Source organism: Neophocaena asiaeorientalis, unplaced genomic scaffold (genome assembly GCF_003031525.2).
Source record: "Neophocaena asiaeorientalis asiaeorientalis breed wild unplaced genomic scaffold, Neophocaena_asiaeorientalis_V1.1 scaffold404, whole genome shotgun sequence".
Lineage (NCBI taxonomy): Eukaryota > Metazoa > Chordata > Mammalia > Artiodactyla > Phocoenidae > Neophocaena > Neophocaena asiaeorientalis.
Window position 1 is genome coordinate 978,233 of NW_020172589.1, and position 16,931 is coordinate 995,163.

Below are 16,931 nucleotides of genomic sequence, written 5' to 3' on the forward strand. Positions count from 1 at the left end.
TTCGCAGGCGTTGCCCTCCCCTGACCATGAATGCTCATGTTGACCCCATGCTTACCCAACCACAGACCGCCCCCCCCCCAGCCGAGAACTGGCATCTCCCGAAGTGCGTCCGTGGGCCTGATGGGGAGACGATGGGTGGGGGACTGGGGGACGACGCACCCTGGGTGGGAAAGCCTTCTCTAGCGATCTGAGAAGGAGCGTTGGGGCACCGTACCTCCTTGCCGCCGCCCCTCCAAAGCTCACAGTAGCCTCCGCAGCGTGTGTGGGCAGAACCCCTTGCCTTCCGGTGAGTGGTGGGCCGGCCCAGCCGTGAGGCCACGTGCCGTTCTTCAGGGGAGGGGGGAGAAAAAAAGAAAAATACCTATGACTGGGCAGCACTATGAACGATGTAAATCAGCATTTCTGGAGATGAGGCCTAGGCACTGATATTTTTAAAAAGCAACCTGGGGGATTTGAATAGGCAGCCAGGGTTGAGAAGTGCTAATTTAGATCAAGCCCTCACTTATGACTGGGAAATGTGAAATCTCAGAAAATGGATGGATGAAATATCTTGACCAATGTTACCTACCTAATGTATCAGAGAATCTGACTTGTGCAAACTCATATCTCATGATTCCCAAGCCAGAGCCTTTTTGCTGTAGTTACTTCTGGTTCCTGGAGGCAGAATGACAAAATGATCCTGCTAGACTATGGCTCATTGCTGCCAGCTTTCTAGCTAAGCTGCCTAACTTTCGGCACTGACCCCTAACAAGATTTGCTAGATGAAGAGCTGTGAGCTAATGGGCCTGTCCTTCAGCCCATTCAAGCCAAAATCCATTTCATTCCCTGTTCATTACCAAAAAAAGTGCTAACTGTTCCTGCTATGAAGACATGGAAGATCCTCAGCTCGCATCTCAAAGTCCCACTGTATAGGCACAGAAGAAGGCAAAGACTTCGGCAGCAATATGAGGATTTGGGTTCAGCATTAACCAGCCGGGATTGGATGGCGCGCGATTACTTCATCTCTTATCACTCTTGGGCTGCATCAACAGAAACACAGGTCCAGAATGCAAACGTGATAGGTCTGCTTGAGTTTGATCCACCAGCATTTTACAGTTGAAGAAGCTGGATTGATTAGATGAATGACTGACAAATGGTGGTTGAGACAAGATTCCTAATCCCTATTTCCAGTATCAGGTAATGCTTATAATCTTCTGACCCCATGGTGGAGTCCTTGAGCAGTGTCATGTTCAAAAGAACAGAGTAACCAACAGTAATGTGTTAAGGACTTGCATTCTCTTGTATTTTGAGGATACCATGAAGGAGGCCCACATCCCATATCAATACTTGTGAATTTCCCTTTTTTTTTTTTTTTTTTTTTTTTTGCGGTACACGGGCCTCTCACTGTTGTGGCCTCTCCCGTTGCGGAGCACAGGCTCCGTACGTGCAGGCTCAGCGGCCATGGCTTGCAGGCCCAGCCGCTCTGCGGCATGTGAGATCTTCCTGGACCAGGGCACGAACCCGTGTCCCCTGCATTGGCAGGCGGACTCTCAACCACTGCGCCACCAGGGAAGCCCTGAATTTCCCTTTTATTCATTTTTACCTGCTGCCTTGTGCTTTATAGCTGTACTCTTCTTCTCTTTTCAACCCCATGCCATCAAAATAGCCTCCTTCTTAACCTTAGTCTATGCTATGGTTTTCTTTCCTCTCCTTTTCACTCCAATTTTACAGCTGCAAAGACAGGAACACTTTAGAGAGCTGGGGAGGAAAGAAGTCCCATACAGGACTCTGTATAGTGGGCAGGCAGAAGGGCAGTCTGGAGACAGTCATACATTTCAGGGCCATTACAGCCATGCCCCAGCCACCTCCCTTATGATGCTATTCCCACTTGCTCTGCTCCAGCACTTGTGTTATCCACCTTGCTGTAGTCAGATCTATAATGACCTTGTAGGCTCAGCATATATTGAACACGTTCAATATACTAGGCCATGGGACTCAGTCTGACCTGTAGGTGGGAAATTTTTTTTTTAATAAAGTGGGGACACCCAGGCTGCTATAGGATTGAGATAGTATGCTTTAGTTGAATACTAAACAATTATTAGGCGATGGTGGTAACAATTAGAGTTCTTCTAGGCCACCAGCCCTGGAGAAAAAAATGATCACTTGATAAAAACTTGCAATCCTTGCTTATAGCTTTCTTATACTCTCGCAAATGATCTTTCATTTGATCTCCTCCAGGTAAAGAAACTTCTTCCAAGGATCCAGCCATATCCACTGAGATTATATCCTTATCTGAAAACAAGGAAAAATGTTTCCTGCCACAGAATATGACTCCAGGTATCTAAACCCCAAAGACAAAACCTAGTTAAAAAATATTTTCCATGTAGAATATTACAGTAATCCCCTTATCAGTCCCATCTGCAAACTCCCTCCCTCTGATCCTTTCTAGGCACCACCATCAAATACATCTTTGTAAGCATGACCTTGACTATGATATTCACTTGCTCACAAATCTTCCAGTGCTCTCCATTGCCTGTAAGATTAAGCTAAGCCATCTCAAGCTAACACTCAGAGTTCTTCACAGTCTGGCACATATTAGGAGCTCCATACATATTTGCTGTATTAAATAAAGTATATCATCAAATAGATTTTAAGGTGCTGAAGGGCAGGGGTAATTTTTTGAATAATTAAGTATTCTACATAGTACCTAAAAGACTTTTTTGTACATAATTGGTGCTCAGAAAATGTTTGGTAAATAAATACATGAATAATTGAATAGGTCCATGGGGGTCATGTTTGTATTCTGTATACTACCAAAACAGAGTTTTGGTAGTATACAGAATAAAAACAGAGTTGGTTATACAGAATTGGTTAAATAAATAAGTGAATAAAGGGTTGAGTATGTGGGGTGAGATTGGCTGAGCAGAAGGATGTCTGTCTGAATCTTTCAGAAGGAGAAAAAGATTTTGAAATTAAAGTGGAAAAAATCTTTTTCTCAGGACATATCTTTCACAGTGTTCCCCTTAAGAGACTTCAGTGAAGCTGGCAAAGAGAGAACCATCCTCAGAAAGAGAGCTACACCTGGGCTGAACCTTGTACTGGAAACTCTGAGGATAAACCTGTAGAAGATACAGTTTCTGTTATCCAGTAACAGGGACCACTTTTGAGGGCAAATCACATGCCAAGCACGTGCTAAGTCATCCCTGCATCTACTTCTCATCCTCACATGCTCACCTCTAGAAGGTGGCACCACACTCTGCATTTCAAAGGTGGCAAACAGGGACTCAGAGAGGGAGGTGACTTCCCTAGTGCTGCACAGTTAATACGTTATGGGAAAGGCATTCAATCCCTGGTCCTTGTTTGTAATCAGGGTGTTCCGTTGCCGCCCAAACATGTACTTTTATCCAGCATACAAAATCGAGATTTGTGAAAAAAGATTGGCATTATGAATGTTTTGAAGGATATACACTATGTAAACAGTGTAATGTCATGCCATATTCTTTCTTTTCCCAATTTCAAATTCTGTCAGACTTCTTGGTTGACAATAAGAAAAACCTTGCCCTGTGTTTTTTGGTGTTGCGTCAGTCTGCTTATCTGTCTGTCAGCTTGGGCCATCCCTGAAAAAGCTAAATCACCCACCATCTGTTGTCTCCTGAACACAGTGGAGTCAGCATTTTGTCTTATCAGTGCATGAAGGCAAGTGAACAAAGGGTACATGTAGGTGAAACTTAACCACCTGAACCTGAACTTGTCCGTCTTTCAGCATTTTCTGCCATGTTGCTGTTTCCAGGAAGGTCATAGGGTGAGAAGGGGAGACTCAGCTCCAACTGCCACCCTCTTCTTTATGAGGAAGAGTCCCAGACAGAATCAGTCAGATACATTATCATGACTAAACCACCGGTTTTCAGAAGTATTAAAAAAATGACAAAATGCACTTCACACTAAGACTAGAGTGAACTTGATTTATTCCCCTATCCAAAGAGGGCACTATAGGATCCCACAGTGGCACAGAGATGCTGCTCTGAGTATCAGCTCTCATTGGTTGAGATCCACAAGCAGTTTGCTTATTTAAATCCAGGTCTTTCAAGTTCTATAACCATGGATTCAAGTACATGGCAAGGAGGGTCACATTGAAGGGGCCGTCACTTATCAGGAGCTTTTCCCAGGAAGATTCTGGAGGGGAGTTTAGATCAGGCTTTGAAAGGACAGGAGGTTTGGTGAACAGAAATCACAGAATCGATCAGTGTCAAGGTTAATTACATTGTAACAAGTTGGGGGCTGTGAGCAGTAACTGCTGGAGCACTGGGGTGGGGGGTTGCAAGGGCAAAAGCTCACGCTCACGTGTGGATTGAACATTTAGTATGCACCCAGCACTGAACAAAATGCTTTATGCACATAACCTCATTTAGTAAGCCTCTTAAAAACCCTGTGGGATAGTACTCTAAAAGCCATCTTATTAATTAGAAAAGTCAAGCGTAGAGAGGTAATTAACTGCTGAGGGTGGTGCAGTTAACAAAGGCAGAGCCGAGCCTCGAGTCCACGTCTGTGTGACTCCTCCTCCCTGGGCTTTACCTCCTCCTAGAGATCAGTGGTCAGGGAGGCTACCAGACAGTCGTTGGACCTGGACTGCGGCAGATGGAGGGCTTGCATGAGATTAGAACACAAGCCAGGGAGGAACGGAATGGAACAGACATCCACCCAAAGCTCTCACCGATGTCAGGTCAGCTGGGCATGTTGTATCAGAGCTGGCCTGCAGCCACAGCATTTCCACGACTTCTAGGTTAGAGACAGGAAGACAGAAATGCAGGCTGCCTGTGTTCTCAGGCCAGCATGACAGGGACCGTCTGTAATGTGCTCAGGAATTTGCAAAAGCCCTGGCAGGTTAGGGCTAGAAGACAGACCTCTGTGCCTACCTAGTTGCTGCCTTGAAGGTTCATTGCGTTTGATAATTATTAATGCAATTGCTACGTATTGTCTGAAGAAGACACATGGCAAAGTGCAGTTATAAGATGAACCTCCTCAGTGTGGCCTTTCCCAGCAACACTATCCACTCTCCAACAGCTCCATCACTCTGTCTCTTTACCCTATTAACATTTTTTTTTTATTCATAGCACTTTTCTCCATCTGAAATTACTGTGTTTATGGAATTGGTTACTTGCCAAGAATACAAGCTCCTTGAGAACCGGACCTTGTCTATTTTGTTTCCTGCTGTATCTCAGCACCTAAAACAGCCTCTGTTCACAGTATTGAATGAATGTGCATTTTGAAGATATTAAAGATAGACTTTAATATATTAGCCACTTACCCTGACGAACAACAAATGCATAATCAGAAAGAAGCAGGTTAGAGGAAACGCATGTGTATATGTATAATGCATGTAGTATTAATATCTATTACATATGATACATTTGACATCTAAATATACTTCCATAAATATGGATAAATTAGTATTCTTTGGAAACTTTCATAAATCATCCACAGGAGGAAAGATATGTTCTAGCTGGTTCTGTGTGGCACTGTTCCCTCAGTGCCAGGCAGAGCAGGAATATACTCTGTACAAAGAGAAATAACCAGCCCAACTGCAGCAACTCCTGTGATTCCAGAACATTCTGGGCTTCAGCATTTTTTCTTCTGGGGGAGGAAAGTTTAAAGAATGTGCTCAGAGAATTGTTAAGATCACTTGTAATCTCTGATGAGAACATCAATTTAGGGGTTGGGTGTGGGAAACATTGGGGGTTATCTAATTCTTTCTTCCCTGTTTCTGCATTTCCATCCTGATCTTTCTCACTCTGTTCTCTTTAAGATCTGACGCTCTCCTTCAGTGTGAAGAGCCGCTCCAGGAGGTGTGTAAATGGCCCCTTGCAAGAAGCAGCCAGGAGGCGGCTCTGGGCGCTGGAGAATGAGGACCAGGAGGTGCGTGCATTGTTTAAGGTGAGCTTCGCAGAGCAGTGCAACCTTGTGTCCACCTTGTGTCTGTCCACAACAGCCTCTCCAACACCTAGAACAGTGCTAGGAAGAAAGTCGGCCCTCAAGAAAACATCTGACTGAATGAATGAAGGAAAATGTACACATTCTCTGCTCAGCAGGAATGGGTCAAGCCTTGGAGTCAGAGTCAAAGAAGACTTCATTTAAAATCTGCCACTATTAATTTTTTGACCTTCAGCAAGTTACTTAACCTCTGTAGAATGGGAATCATTATAATACCTACCTCATAAAGTATACTCTTTAAAAAATGTGAATTTGACTTTTTAAGATTGTGATAAAATATACATAACATTTTCAATTTTAATAATTTTTACAGAACAAGTCAGTGATATTAAATGCATTCACATTATTGTGTAACCATCACCACTGTCCATGCCAGAATTTCTCATCATACCAAACTAAAACACTGTACCCACTAAACAATAACTCCCCTCTATCCCCTTTCCTCAGCCACTGGTAACCACTGGTAAGTGTACTTTTTTTACGTACCAAAATTGCTAATCAAAAATTAATAGCTATAAATATTAGAATGAGAGGAGGAAAAGGCAATAAAATAAACCAATTTCTCATCTTTCATAGTAGGTAGATAATATCTTCAAGTGCTAAACCAAGGAAGAAGGGTATGACTAAATTATTTATACTTTAGGAGGTACTTACTAGGAGAACTGAAGTCAGGAATGTTTAAAATTTGCTGCAACTAGAGGTGGGGGAAAGAGAACATTGCTTTACATAATAAACTAGTATGTTATAGTTATTTTACAGTTTCTGTATGAATTGATACAAATTAAAAAGAGAAACATACTCTATTAATCTGTCATGTAACAAAAAATATAGTGTTTGGTTTGTTGGGAGGAGTAAATGAGATAGTATCTGTAGAGAGCTTGGTGTTGTGCTTGGGTGGTAGGTAGGATGTGCTCCAGAAATAGTAGATATGTTATATATAGCAGAGTCATTTTGTTTTTAAATCTCCAGAATTCAGGAACTTGGAGGCATTAGCTACTAACAGGCACCATAGAGTTTCTTTTAATTTGAGTTGCTTTTGACACAGGCAAGAGCTGGGTTTGGTTGTGCAAACTGGCCTGCTGGGCTGAGTCTTGAGTGGACAGGCTTGTGGGCCAAAGCTGAGGCCTGGAGTCAGTTGGAACTGAGATCCAGTTTGGGTGTCACAGCTCCCTTGACTTACCCTGTCTGCACCCTGGCATCCTTGAGTATAAAACAGGGACAATGCCATTTTCTATTAAATGTGAGGTGCCATTTGATTATAAACACACTATTTTAAGAAAGAAAATAAATGCTGCCCATTATTTATGATGCCACACTTCTTTTTCTTTTATTTCAGAAATGGTGAAATGTGATAAAAGTGCATCTTAGAATGGGTTAACTCCTATAATTACACTCTTTCATAGTGATATTGTAAAAGTTAAATGAGGCATTGCTCATCAAACTCTTGCTGAAGAGCCTGGCATATAGTAACTTCCTTGTAAATCAGTTTTTACTTAGGACCCTCTTCCCTGACTACCAGAATCTATATCCTCCAAGGATCCAGGGCCTCCTGGGGCCTGGTATGGGAGAACCCCAGAGTTCTGACTTTGCTGAAGTAGGGGCTTTTCCTTGGATCCTTCTATCCTCTTCTTCTTTCTCCAGGGTTCCCTCAGGACAGGGATCCAGGGGTTGATCACTGGTGGTAGGACTGGCCTGGAGGGAGAGGGACATTCTGATCATCACTTGTTATAGTCAAGTCCAGATGCTTGGACAAGCAAAAAAGATTTTAGGGGAAAACCAAGTCTAGGCAGTGATTCAGGCCTTTTTATTCAGGTATTTAAAAAGGGGGTGGGGGGGTGTTACAGGTCTCTTCTTGCTCTGCTTGTGAGTGTGTAAACTGGCACAACCTTTCTGGAGGGTAGTTTGGCTCCTGCATTTTAGGATTGAAAATGTGCATTCCCAATTAACACTTCTTGGAATCACTTGTGTCAGAACAATCAAGGGTGCATACAAAGATTTAGATATGAGATGTTTATCACAGTACTGTTTAGGATGTTAAAAAATTAAAACAACTCAAATGTCTAGCCATAAGAAAACATTAAGAATTAATTATGTTAATGTGACAACAGCATATGTAACCATTAAACATAATGTAGATTATTTAATGACATGGGAGATGGTTCACAAAACATTGTTTAGGGACGAACGATTACAAAACAACTTACTAATGTGATTCTATTTATATAAAAATAGTTACATAGAAACTCATGTACAGAAAAAAGATTCAAAGAATACACAAAGTTGTTAACATTGATGATCTCTAGGAGGAGGGATTATGGATACTTTTTATTTTTGTGTGGTTTGGTTTTTCTGTTTGCTAGCTTCGTAAAAATAATTATTAAACATAGATTCACAATCAAATTTGCTTCCAAGGTGCCTTCTGTGATTCATTCTCCACCCTCTCACACATACTTCTTTTTTTTTTTTTTAACACAAAAGATAACATTCTCTGCACACAGTTCTATACTCTGGTTCCTTTTTGTTTCTGCTGTTGTTTCATTCAGCAGTGAATATTTGGAGCCTGTATCAATACACAAAGAGCTTCTTTATTCTTTTTTATGGATGCATAATATCATAATATTCCATTGTATGGATGAATCATGATTCATTTTAACCAGTCTCCTATTGATGAACATTTAGGTTATTTCCTTTTTTTTTTTTTGGTGATGTAAAAAATCTATGCCAAAATTGGTGAAAGTGGTCAAAAGGTACAAACTTCTGGTTATAAGATTAAAAAGTCCTGGGGATGTAACATACAGCATGGTGACTGTAGTTAACAATACTATGTTGTATATTTGAAAGTTGCTAAGAGAATAGATCTTAAAAGTTCTCATCACAAGAAAAAAAGAATCTGTAATTATGTGATGTGGTGGATGTTAACTAAACTTATTGTGGCCATCATGTCAAAATATATACATATGTTAAATCATTATGTTACACACTAAAAATTAATATGTTATATGTCAATTATATCTCAAAAAAAGAAGTTCATACACAGCATGTTGTATATACGTGAGCTTGTTCACAGGACGCTTTTGTCATCCCAGGCTGACTCACTGTTCTTTTTTACTCAGGACCTCTCAGCTAGGTTGGTGTGTATACAGTCCCAGAAGGCCCAGTTCCTCATTACCTTCAAGACCATGGAGGAAATCTGGAAGTTCTCCACCTACCTGAACTTAGGTATGACATGGAGCAGGCAGGTAGAGCACCTGCTTCTCAGTTTAACCAATTTGCAGAGCTTGACATTAAGGAATTGGTCTGGCTCTGATAATTAAAAGCAGTAGAGTCTAACATGGATGGTTAACCTTTGAAATATCACAAACTGCCTGGAACTAAACCTAAAGCAAATATTGCTCTAAAATGTCACATGCAGCACTTCTTTGTTTCAGGAAGAGAGTATTAGATAATCAGTTAAAACTGGCAAACAGTTTTTGATCATCTACTAGATTCAAAGTACAGCTAGATTAGAAATTGATGGTTTAAAAAAAAAAAAAAAAGAGAACAGCCTCTAGTAGGATCTAAGTAGCTGTTCAAAAGTTCCAGATCCATGTTCCATGTTTTTGGAAAAGTCAAAGAAAGATATGGGGGACTTATCTGCTAAAGGGGCCTCAGGTTGCAGGGTTTTCTAGAAGGTAAAGAAGGATACTGGGGCACAGAACTAGTACTGACGTGGTGGGAAGTAGTTTACCTGCCCTCTCCATGGAAAATAACTCATGATAGGAAAGTTACAATTGCAAAGGAAAACCAAGCAAAGCAAGAGGAGGCCACTTGAATTGATGCATGTTTTACTTCTCTTACAAAATGCTGGGCTCCATGCAGACTTACACAGGAAGCGATTTTGTGTAGGGGTGGAGGGTCAAGATGGCTCTTGGCTAGAAGGTATAAGTTCTCCTCTTGTAGTCATGGTGATTTTTCTGCTCTCCATTCAACACATCTCCTTCTGTGACCATTAGAGATCCTTGTTATTCAAAGTGTGCTCCATGGACCAGCAGCATCAGCATCACTTGGGACTTGTTAGCAACATGGAATCCTGGGCCACAACCCAGACCTACTGAACCAGCATTTGTATTTTAATAAGGTCCCTAGGTGATTTGTGTGCACATGAAAGTATGAGAAGCACCATTATAGAAGATACACAGGGCCTAAATCAGCACAACGCAGAGTGGGAAGAGACAGGTTCTGCATCTTAAGAAAGTGAGGATGTCTAGAAAGAAGCAAAATTTTCATACAAATAATTTAAATTTATAGGAATGTGTAAAATACTATCCATAATTGTAACAGTTTTACAGTTTGCACAGTTTTTAGTCTGGTTTTAACAAGTGAGATCTTACTGGGCATGGGGTGAGGGGCAGGGTCAGAGGGATGTTGAAGTAAATCCTGACTCATTTGTGGGCCATGGAGAACCTCCCCAGCCACTGCATCATCAGGGGTACAAGAATTCGAATTTGGTTGGGAGAACTTTAAGGGGGAACCAGGAACTCGAGTGTCAACATTGTAATCTTGGAGATTCCTCCCTGGATGTATTATAAAACAGTAACTTGGTCTGATAATCTTATTATGCATTTATGGAAACCCATAATATGTTGAAAATAAATACCATTTAAAAATGATTTGTACTTCCCAACAGATGCTGAGAAGAATCAATTCATTTTAGAAATTTTCTAGCTACCCCTCTTATGCTCTTCTAATTCCAGTTAAGTGGAGTCAGATTAGGTATGGAGGTCTGGGGGAGAAATTCAGGAGGGAAATTGCTCACCCTAATGATCAGCTAATGGCAGAAATCATGCCCTTGAGGAATCTTGTTGGTTTGACTTCTTAGGCTACGTATCCATGTGTCTGGAGCATCTCCTCTTTGATCACAAGTACTGGCTTAACTGCCGACTGGTGGAGGATACAGAGATCCACGTGTCAGTAGATGATAAACACCTGGAAACAATATACCTGGGACTTCTGATCCAGGAAGGTGAGCATGGTGTAGGGGTGGGGATGGGGGTCTTATCTGGATATATGTTATCAGAGTCCTTGAAATAATTAGGTTACAAAGGGAGACAAAACAAAAACCATTCAAACATGAAAATATTCACAAATGAACCCACCTGTTACAATATTACTTCAACCATCTCTGTCAGTTTAACATCAATATCACATGAACAGCTGTGTAGGCCAGTCTCACTGATTGTCTGATGTTAGAACCACCCGGGAATTTTAAGAAGATGCCATATCAGGGCTCAGCTGGGGCCAGTTAATCTCTAGCTATGGGGATCAGGCTTTGGTATTTTTTGAAAGTTGCCCAGGTTATTCTAATATGCATCCAAGATTGAGAACCACTATTCCAAACATGTGATATAATTTGATTGTAAAATAAAAATTGCAGATCTTGCAAAACCTTCATGATTTCATGAGATCGAGGAAAGTGATACTGGGAAACTGTTTGGAGCACCCACCAGTCTGTTTACAAGGAAGGATCCAATCAAGGCTGCAGCCAACCGGTTAATGACTGATGACATCATAGACAGTGAAAGAGCCATATTTGCATAGAATATTTTGCATAATGATTCCCTTTCTGATTGTTTTGCATGAATCATATATGAAGGAAAAACTTTCATACTGTATGACTGTGAAATTTAGTTGGAGAAATTATATTCACCCAAATCAACTTAAGTTATTCTTTTTTGGTCCTAAGATTAACATGAGGTTGCAATTATAACTGAAGTTCTGTTAAATGTATTTTCATGAACTGTTGTTTCATTTTTTTCTCAAGGTGAAGTCCCAATTAAACCTCATTCTTGAGAATTATTTGGAGTTTTTGGTGTCTATTTTAAGTGAATTCCCTCTCAGTGGCTTTTTTCCCTGGTACCAGTTTTCCTGGGGTCACAAAGTCCTCTTGTAGTACCTCCCCTTGGACTGTGTACTTTACTTTCAGAAAGAAAAGTATCTGGGCTCTGATGGAAATATACATAGTGGGATACTCCATTTTCACTTCCTGCTACTCCTTGGAAAGAGCTTTTCTCATTCTCTGCAGGTCACTTCTTCTGCAGAGCCACGTGCTCCACGGCTCAGCCAGCTGAGAAGGAAGGGGAGTATTTAACACTTTGCAAGAACGAGTTAATCTCGGTGAAGACAGCTGAAGGCGAGTTCGAGTGGGAAGGCGTGTCCTTGGTGACGGGTCAGCGGGGCTTGGTGCCAGTGTCAGCCTTGGAACCCCTGCCTCTCCCTTTCCACCAGTGAGTAGCCACTCACCTCCTGGGAGAGGGTCTCAGAGCACACTGAGGTCTGCAGAACAGAGTAGGCACATTTGCAGATGTGGACATCCGTGGTGCCAGGGAGGGAACAAACCTGGGGGGCTTTTTATCTTTTGTTATTTTTTTAAGTCAAGATTTGCACAATTAGATGAAATGGAGACAACTCAAAGTTTCAGATGGACATTGTACCAAAGAAGAAATACACTGCCTGGTCTCCAATGCAGTGTTTCTCACTGTGGGGACTGGGGACCATTTGTACCAGAGTTGCCTGGGGATTCTACTGCAAGTTTATACCCTCTGGCCCTCCTCAGACTCTCTTGAGGTTGGATCCAAAAATCTGCATTTTATATAAGCTCCCCTTAAACATCAGGGGATGTTTTTCACGCTAAATTTCCAGAATCCTTGCTGAAAGATGTTGTAAACTCAAACAGAGAGAGTGACAGTAAGCATGATTCCAGGCCGTGGGTTCTGTGTGTGGCAGAGAATCTGACAGTGAGAATGGAATGGGATCCTTTGTTAGATATTTTACTGACAAGCTAATTGCTGAGCCAGATAATATCCCAGGCCTGCTGAGCTTCTTTATTTTTCACAGTGCTTGATAAAAAGTAAGTTCTCATTAAATTTATTATAATAAAAGTAACCAAAATTACAAGAATACTTATCATCATCAGCATCATTTTAATGGATTATTCTGCTCACTGTTCAAATTTTTTGAAATCCATGTTTGCAAACCCCATGTTTCCATTGGCAGATGGTTCCTAAAGAATTATCCAGGAAGCTGTGGCCTTTCCAGGAAGAGGGATTGGACAGGCTCCTATCAGATCGGTACGGCTGAGTTGAAGGCAGTATTATTAGGGAGATAATATTGCTCTGCCTCCTCCTTTTATCGGCAGATTTGGAGTCAGTGGATGTGAATTCCTGTCTCACCTCTGCTGCTGACTGAATTTGGGGAACCCAATTATACCATCTGTTCCCATGGGTTTCCTTGCCTGTGAAATGAGAGGTCTCAGATGAGGGCTGTACTGTAGATATAAATACCTCCAGGGACAGGCAGAACACACAGATGTGTGGAGGGCCTGGAGGGAAGATGTTAGGGAATGGTAGGGACCATAGGGATTTAAAAATATGTGGGAAAAAAAAAAAGCCCTGTGTGGGCCAGATGTGGAGTGCAGGCTGCCTGCTTTCAATCTCTAGTCAAAACATTTTCTAATTTCCTTCAGAGTTTTGTGAAGTTAATCTTGAATTAAGGAAGATTAAGAATGCTTGGCACATAGCGGGTACTCAGTAAATATGTTGAATAGATGAAATACATACATATATATATATGTATAAATGCATACATTTTATGTAATCTCTATACACATGTGTATGTATGTATGTATATTTATATATATACATACACACACATAAATATATACACATACCCATATATCTATAAGTGTATTTGTATCTACTGGATAAGGAAATTTAATGTTTTCTATGTATCTAGAATATACATTCCTTTCATCTTCATCCTTGGAGCTGCCTTCCTACACCTAGCACAAAGTGCAATTTTTAAAGTTCTAAGCCCAAGTACCACTTTAAAAAAAAAGAAACAGAGGGAATTATGAGACCCAGACATTAGATCTAATTAATAATCAACCACAAACAAGACTTTTACCTATCTGAAGCAGTATGGCCTTGTCGTTAGGCACATGGGGCTGTGAAGTCCTATTCTGGGTTCCAGTTCTAGCCCCACAACTTAAAACCAGTGTGACCTCAGCCAGTTCATGACGTGCTCTCACAATGTCACAACTTCCTCATTAGTAAAATGTTACTGTAAAACCAACTTTAAATGTTGTCATGAGAAACTAAACTAAATGACATCTGTAAATCACTTAGTACAGTTTTCTCACATTCTAAGTGTTTAACACATGGTAGATACTACCAAAGCAGTGGGAACTTCTGATTCTGAAGACACAGTCAACAGAAACTTGACCAAAAATGTCAGGAAAAAAAAATCCAGTAGCTTTAGCAGGGGAGCTAAAGCAAATATGGAAACTGGGGCATATAAAAACTGCTACCTCAAATAGAGCTGGATTAGTGGAAAGAAGGGTTAACAGCAGTGGAGAGACTTAAGTTCTAGTTCACACACAAACTCCTTGGACAAATCACGTACCCTCTCAGTGCTTCCACCTTCTAATCTATAAAAAGGAGATTCTGATAGTTGCTCTGCTTACCCTTTGGGGCTCCTAGAAAGATCTGAGAAAAGGGACATAAGTGTACTTTGTAAACTGGAGAGTACAATTCTCATAAATATATCATTACTAGATCCTAGCTTGGCAGCTGATCAAGCTAGGTAGTGACCATAGTCAGAAGAGGAGTCTTCCAGAACCCTCTGGGTAACCAGCTGTTTTCTATTCGCCAGTGATATGAGGCTAACATGTATTGAGGGTTGCCTAGGTACCAGGCATTGTGCACTTTATCTCTTTAACTCTTCCTGATATTTGTAAGAGACAGGTATCCTCATTATCCCCATTTTACAGTTGGGGAAACTGAAGGTCATAGTGGCCAAAGGAGCCAGAAGGAAATGGAGAGATCCTACAGTAGTCCTCACCCTGGTCTGTGGATCTGTGCCAACCATGGGAAAGTGTTTACATAATGGCAAATCAGACAAAGTAGGACAATATAGTGAGCTTTCCAGTTTGACATAAGCTACCTTTATTCTGTTTTAAGGTATACCTAGTATTCTGAGATTATATTTACTACGTTTGTTAAAATTTCTTTTATAAAACGGTGGTAAAAGTGGATGGGAGTTCCTTTTTTGAATTTCCTAGCTTGGCCAAATGAAAAGCCAGTTACCCTATATCATTCCTGCCAATTTCTTTTTTTGAGTGGGGGGGAGAAATTTTACTGGTCCTTAAAGTTCTAAAGTCTGGGAACTCTTCATTTCATATTACACTGGAAGCTAGTGGACGGCTCCGCTGTCCCTGCCTTATTTGGTTGACCTGTGTGCTGTTTTCCCACAGGTAGAGGAAAATGTAAGGCCTGGAAAGAATATGAGAGGGAAGAAAAGGATGAACTGAATTTCCACCAGGGAGAAAGCATTGAGATCATCGGCTTTGTCATTCCTGGGCTTCAGTGGTTCATTGGGAAGTCAGCGCTCTCAGGAGAAGTGGGCTTTGTCCCCACCAGGAACATAGATCCTGATTCTTATTCCCCAATGTGAGTATGACACACAGACCCTCTGGGATGTGCTGGAGCAGAGCCACCTTCCCCAGTGGTCCTGCCCCATTCTGAGCAGGTTTGAAGATGAGCTTCAGGGTTTCCTGGTAATATGAACCCAGAGGAGCACATTCTGACAGTCAAGGCGACATGAGGAGTGATAGGAAAGAAAATATGAGTGATCAGGGAAGGAGTCAGTTCAGTTCATTTCAGCAGATGGTCATTGAGGCCTTCCTCTGTGCAAGGAGAGAAACACAACCCCCCAAACCCAGGGCCTGCTCTTAGCCTTTCCCACCCAATCAAGGGGCCCCATCAGGGGAGTACACATACAGGGACCTATAGACTCCAGCTTAGTGAATGGAGAGTCCCTCCCACATAGGTCTGTCTGCTGAAAGCTTAATGTATGGGAAGTCAGTGTTGGCCAGGATGGCAGAGTGCCTCTTTTACTCTTTCCTGCCTTAAGTATAGAAGGGCTGGTTCTGAGGAGCAGAGCCGTCACATGACCAGTCAGCAGCAGGTGGCCAGCCTGCTCCATCCACCCTGTCATGGAGTGCTGGAGTACTGCCCAGTCTCTCTGGTTGGCCATCCTGCATGGGGATAGCAACAGTAGAAAGCCTGGGCCCAGGAAGTACAAGAGGGAACACAGAGTTGGTGGCTAACCTTGAGACACTGTAGCCCTCCACATGGGGAAAACACAGCCCAAGCAATGCCTAAGGCTCTGAACACTCCGACTGGAACTCCTTCCCTTGTGGAAAGAGCCACTAAGGAGAGTGGACCAAGGGCAGAAGCTTCCTCTAAGCCCTGTCCTTTTTAGGGAGAGGGGAGAGAAAGTCATTTTCCCTACACAGAAATGTGGGAACCCAGGTACGTCTATAAGAGGAAGATCACTCACTATGCTCTTGGAGAGGTATGGAGAGCAGTGAGAGTTTAGAAGGAGATAAAGGGTGTCAAGAGAACTTTCCTCAAAAAGGTAACCTGTGAGTTCAGCTTTGCACAGTGTAAGACATTTCAACAGATGTCAATAGGGAAAGGAGGTCACAGGTAGGAAAGTAAGGGGGATGTTGAGGAACGATTCATATTGTTGGGGGCCAGTCACCAGGAGGGTGGTAATGTGACAGAGGCTCAGCGGGGCCATGATAAAGATGGGAAACGCCTATGCCATGGGCCTGTCAGGGCATGAGGAGCCACTGAATGTATCTGAGCAAGGGTGACATGATATGACTGGGACTTCTGTCTAGGAAGCCAGCCCTGGCTTTGGCTGAGGTGTGCATGGTCAGGGGAGAGCCTGGAGGCAGGAGACCAATGAGAAAGCTGAGGTTAGGGGCATTTGGGAAGGGGCAAGGGGAATGGAGAGGAGAGGGCACTGCTAGGACCGGTCAACAGACTTTAGAGATTCTGGGAGCTTACAAATACGGATACCTGTGTTCTGCCCCCAGCAGTGCATTCTCATTGGTCTGCGTGGGGCCTGGGCAGCCATGG

General features: G+C 42.1%; 1 protein-coding gene across 1 annotated transcript in view; it reads left to right on the forward strand.

Annotated features, from left to right (window-relative positions):
• The window catches only part of SH3TC2 (SH3 domain and tetratricopeptide repeats 2), a 61,962-nt gene that overhangs the window by 14,186 nt on the left and 30,845 nt on the right, over positions 1-16,931 (forward strand). Inside the window, exons 2-8 of the mRNA XM_024738259.1 lie at positions 2,218-2,316; positions 5,783-5,910; positions 9,081-9,186; positions 10,826-10,969; positions 12,029-12,230; positions 13,000-13,073; positions 15,257-15,452. Coding sequence (XP_024594027.1) covers positions 2,218-2,316; positions 5,783-5,910; positions 9,081-9,186; positions 10,826-10,969; positions 12,029-12,230; positions 13,000-13,073; positions 15,257-15,452 — 949 coding nt within the window. The remainder of the gene's footprint in view (positions 1-2,217; positions 2,317-5,782; positions 5,911-9,080; positions 9,187-10,825; positions 10,970-12,028; positions 12,231-12,999; positions 13,074-15,256; positions 15,453-16,931) is intronic.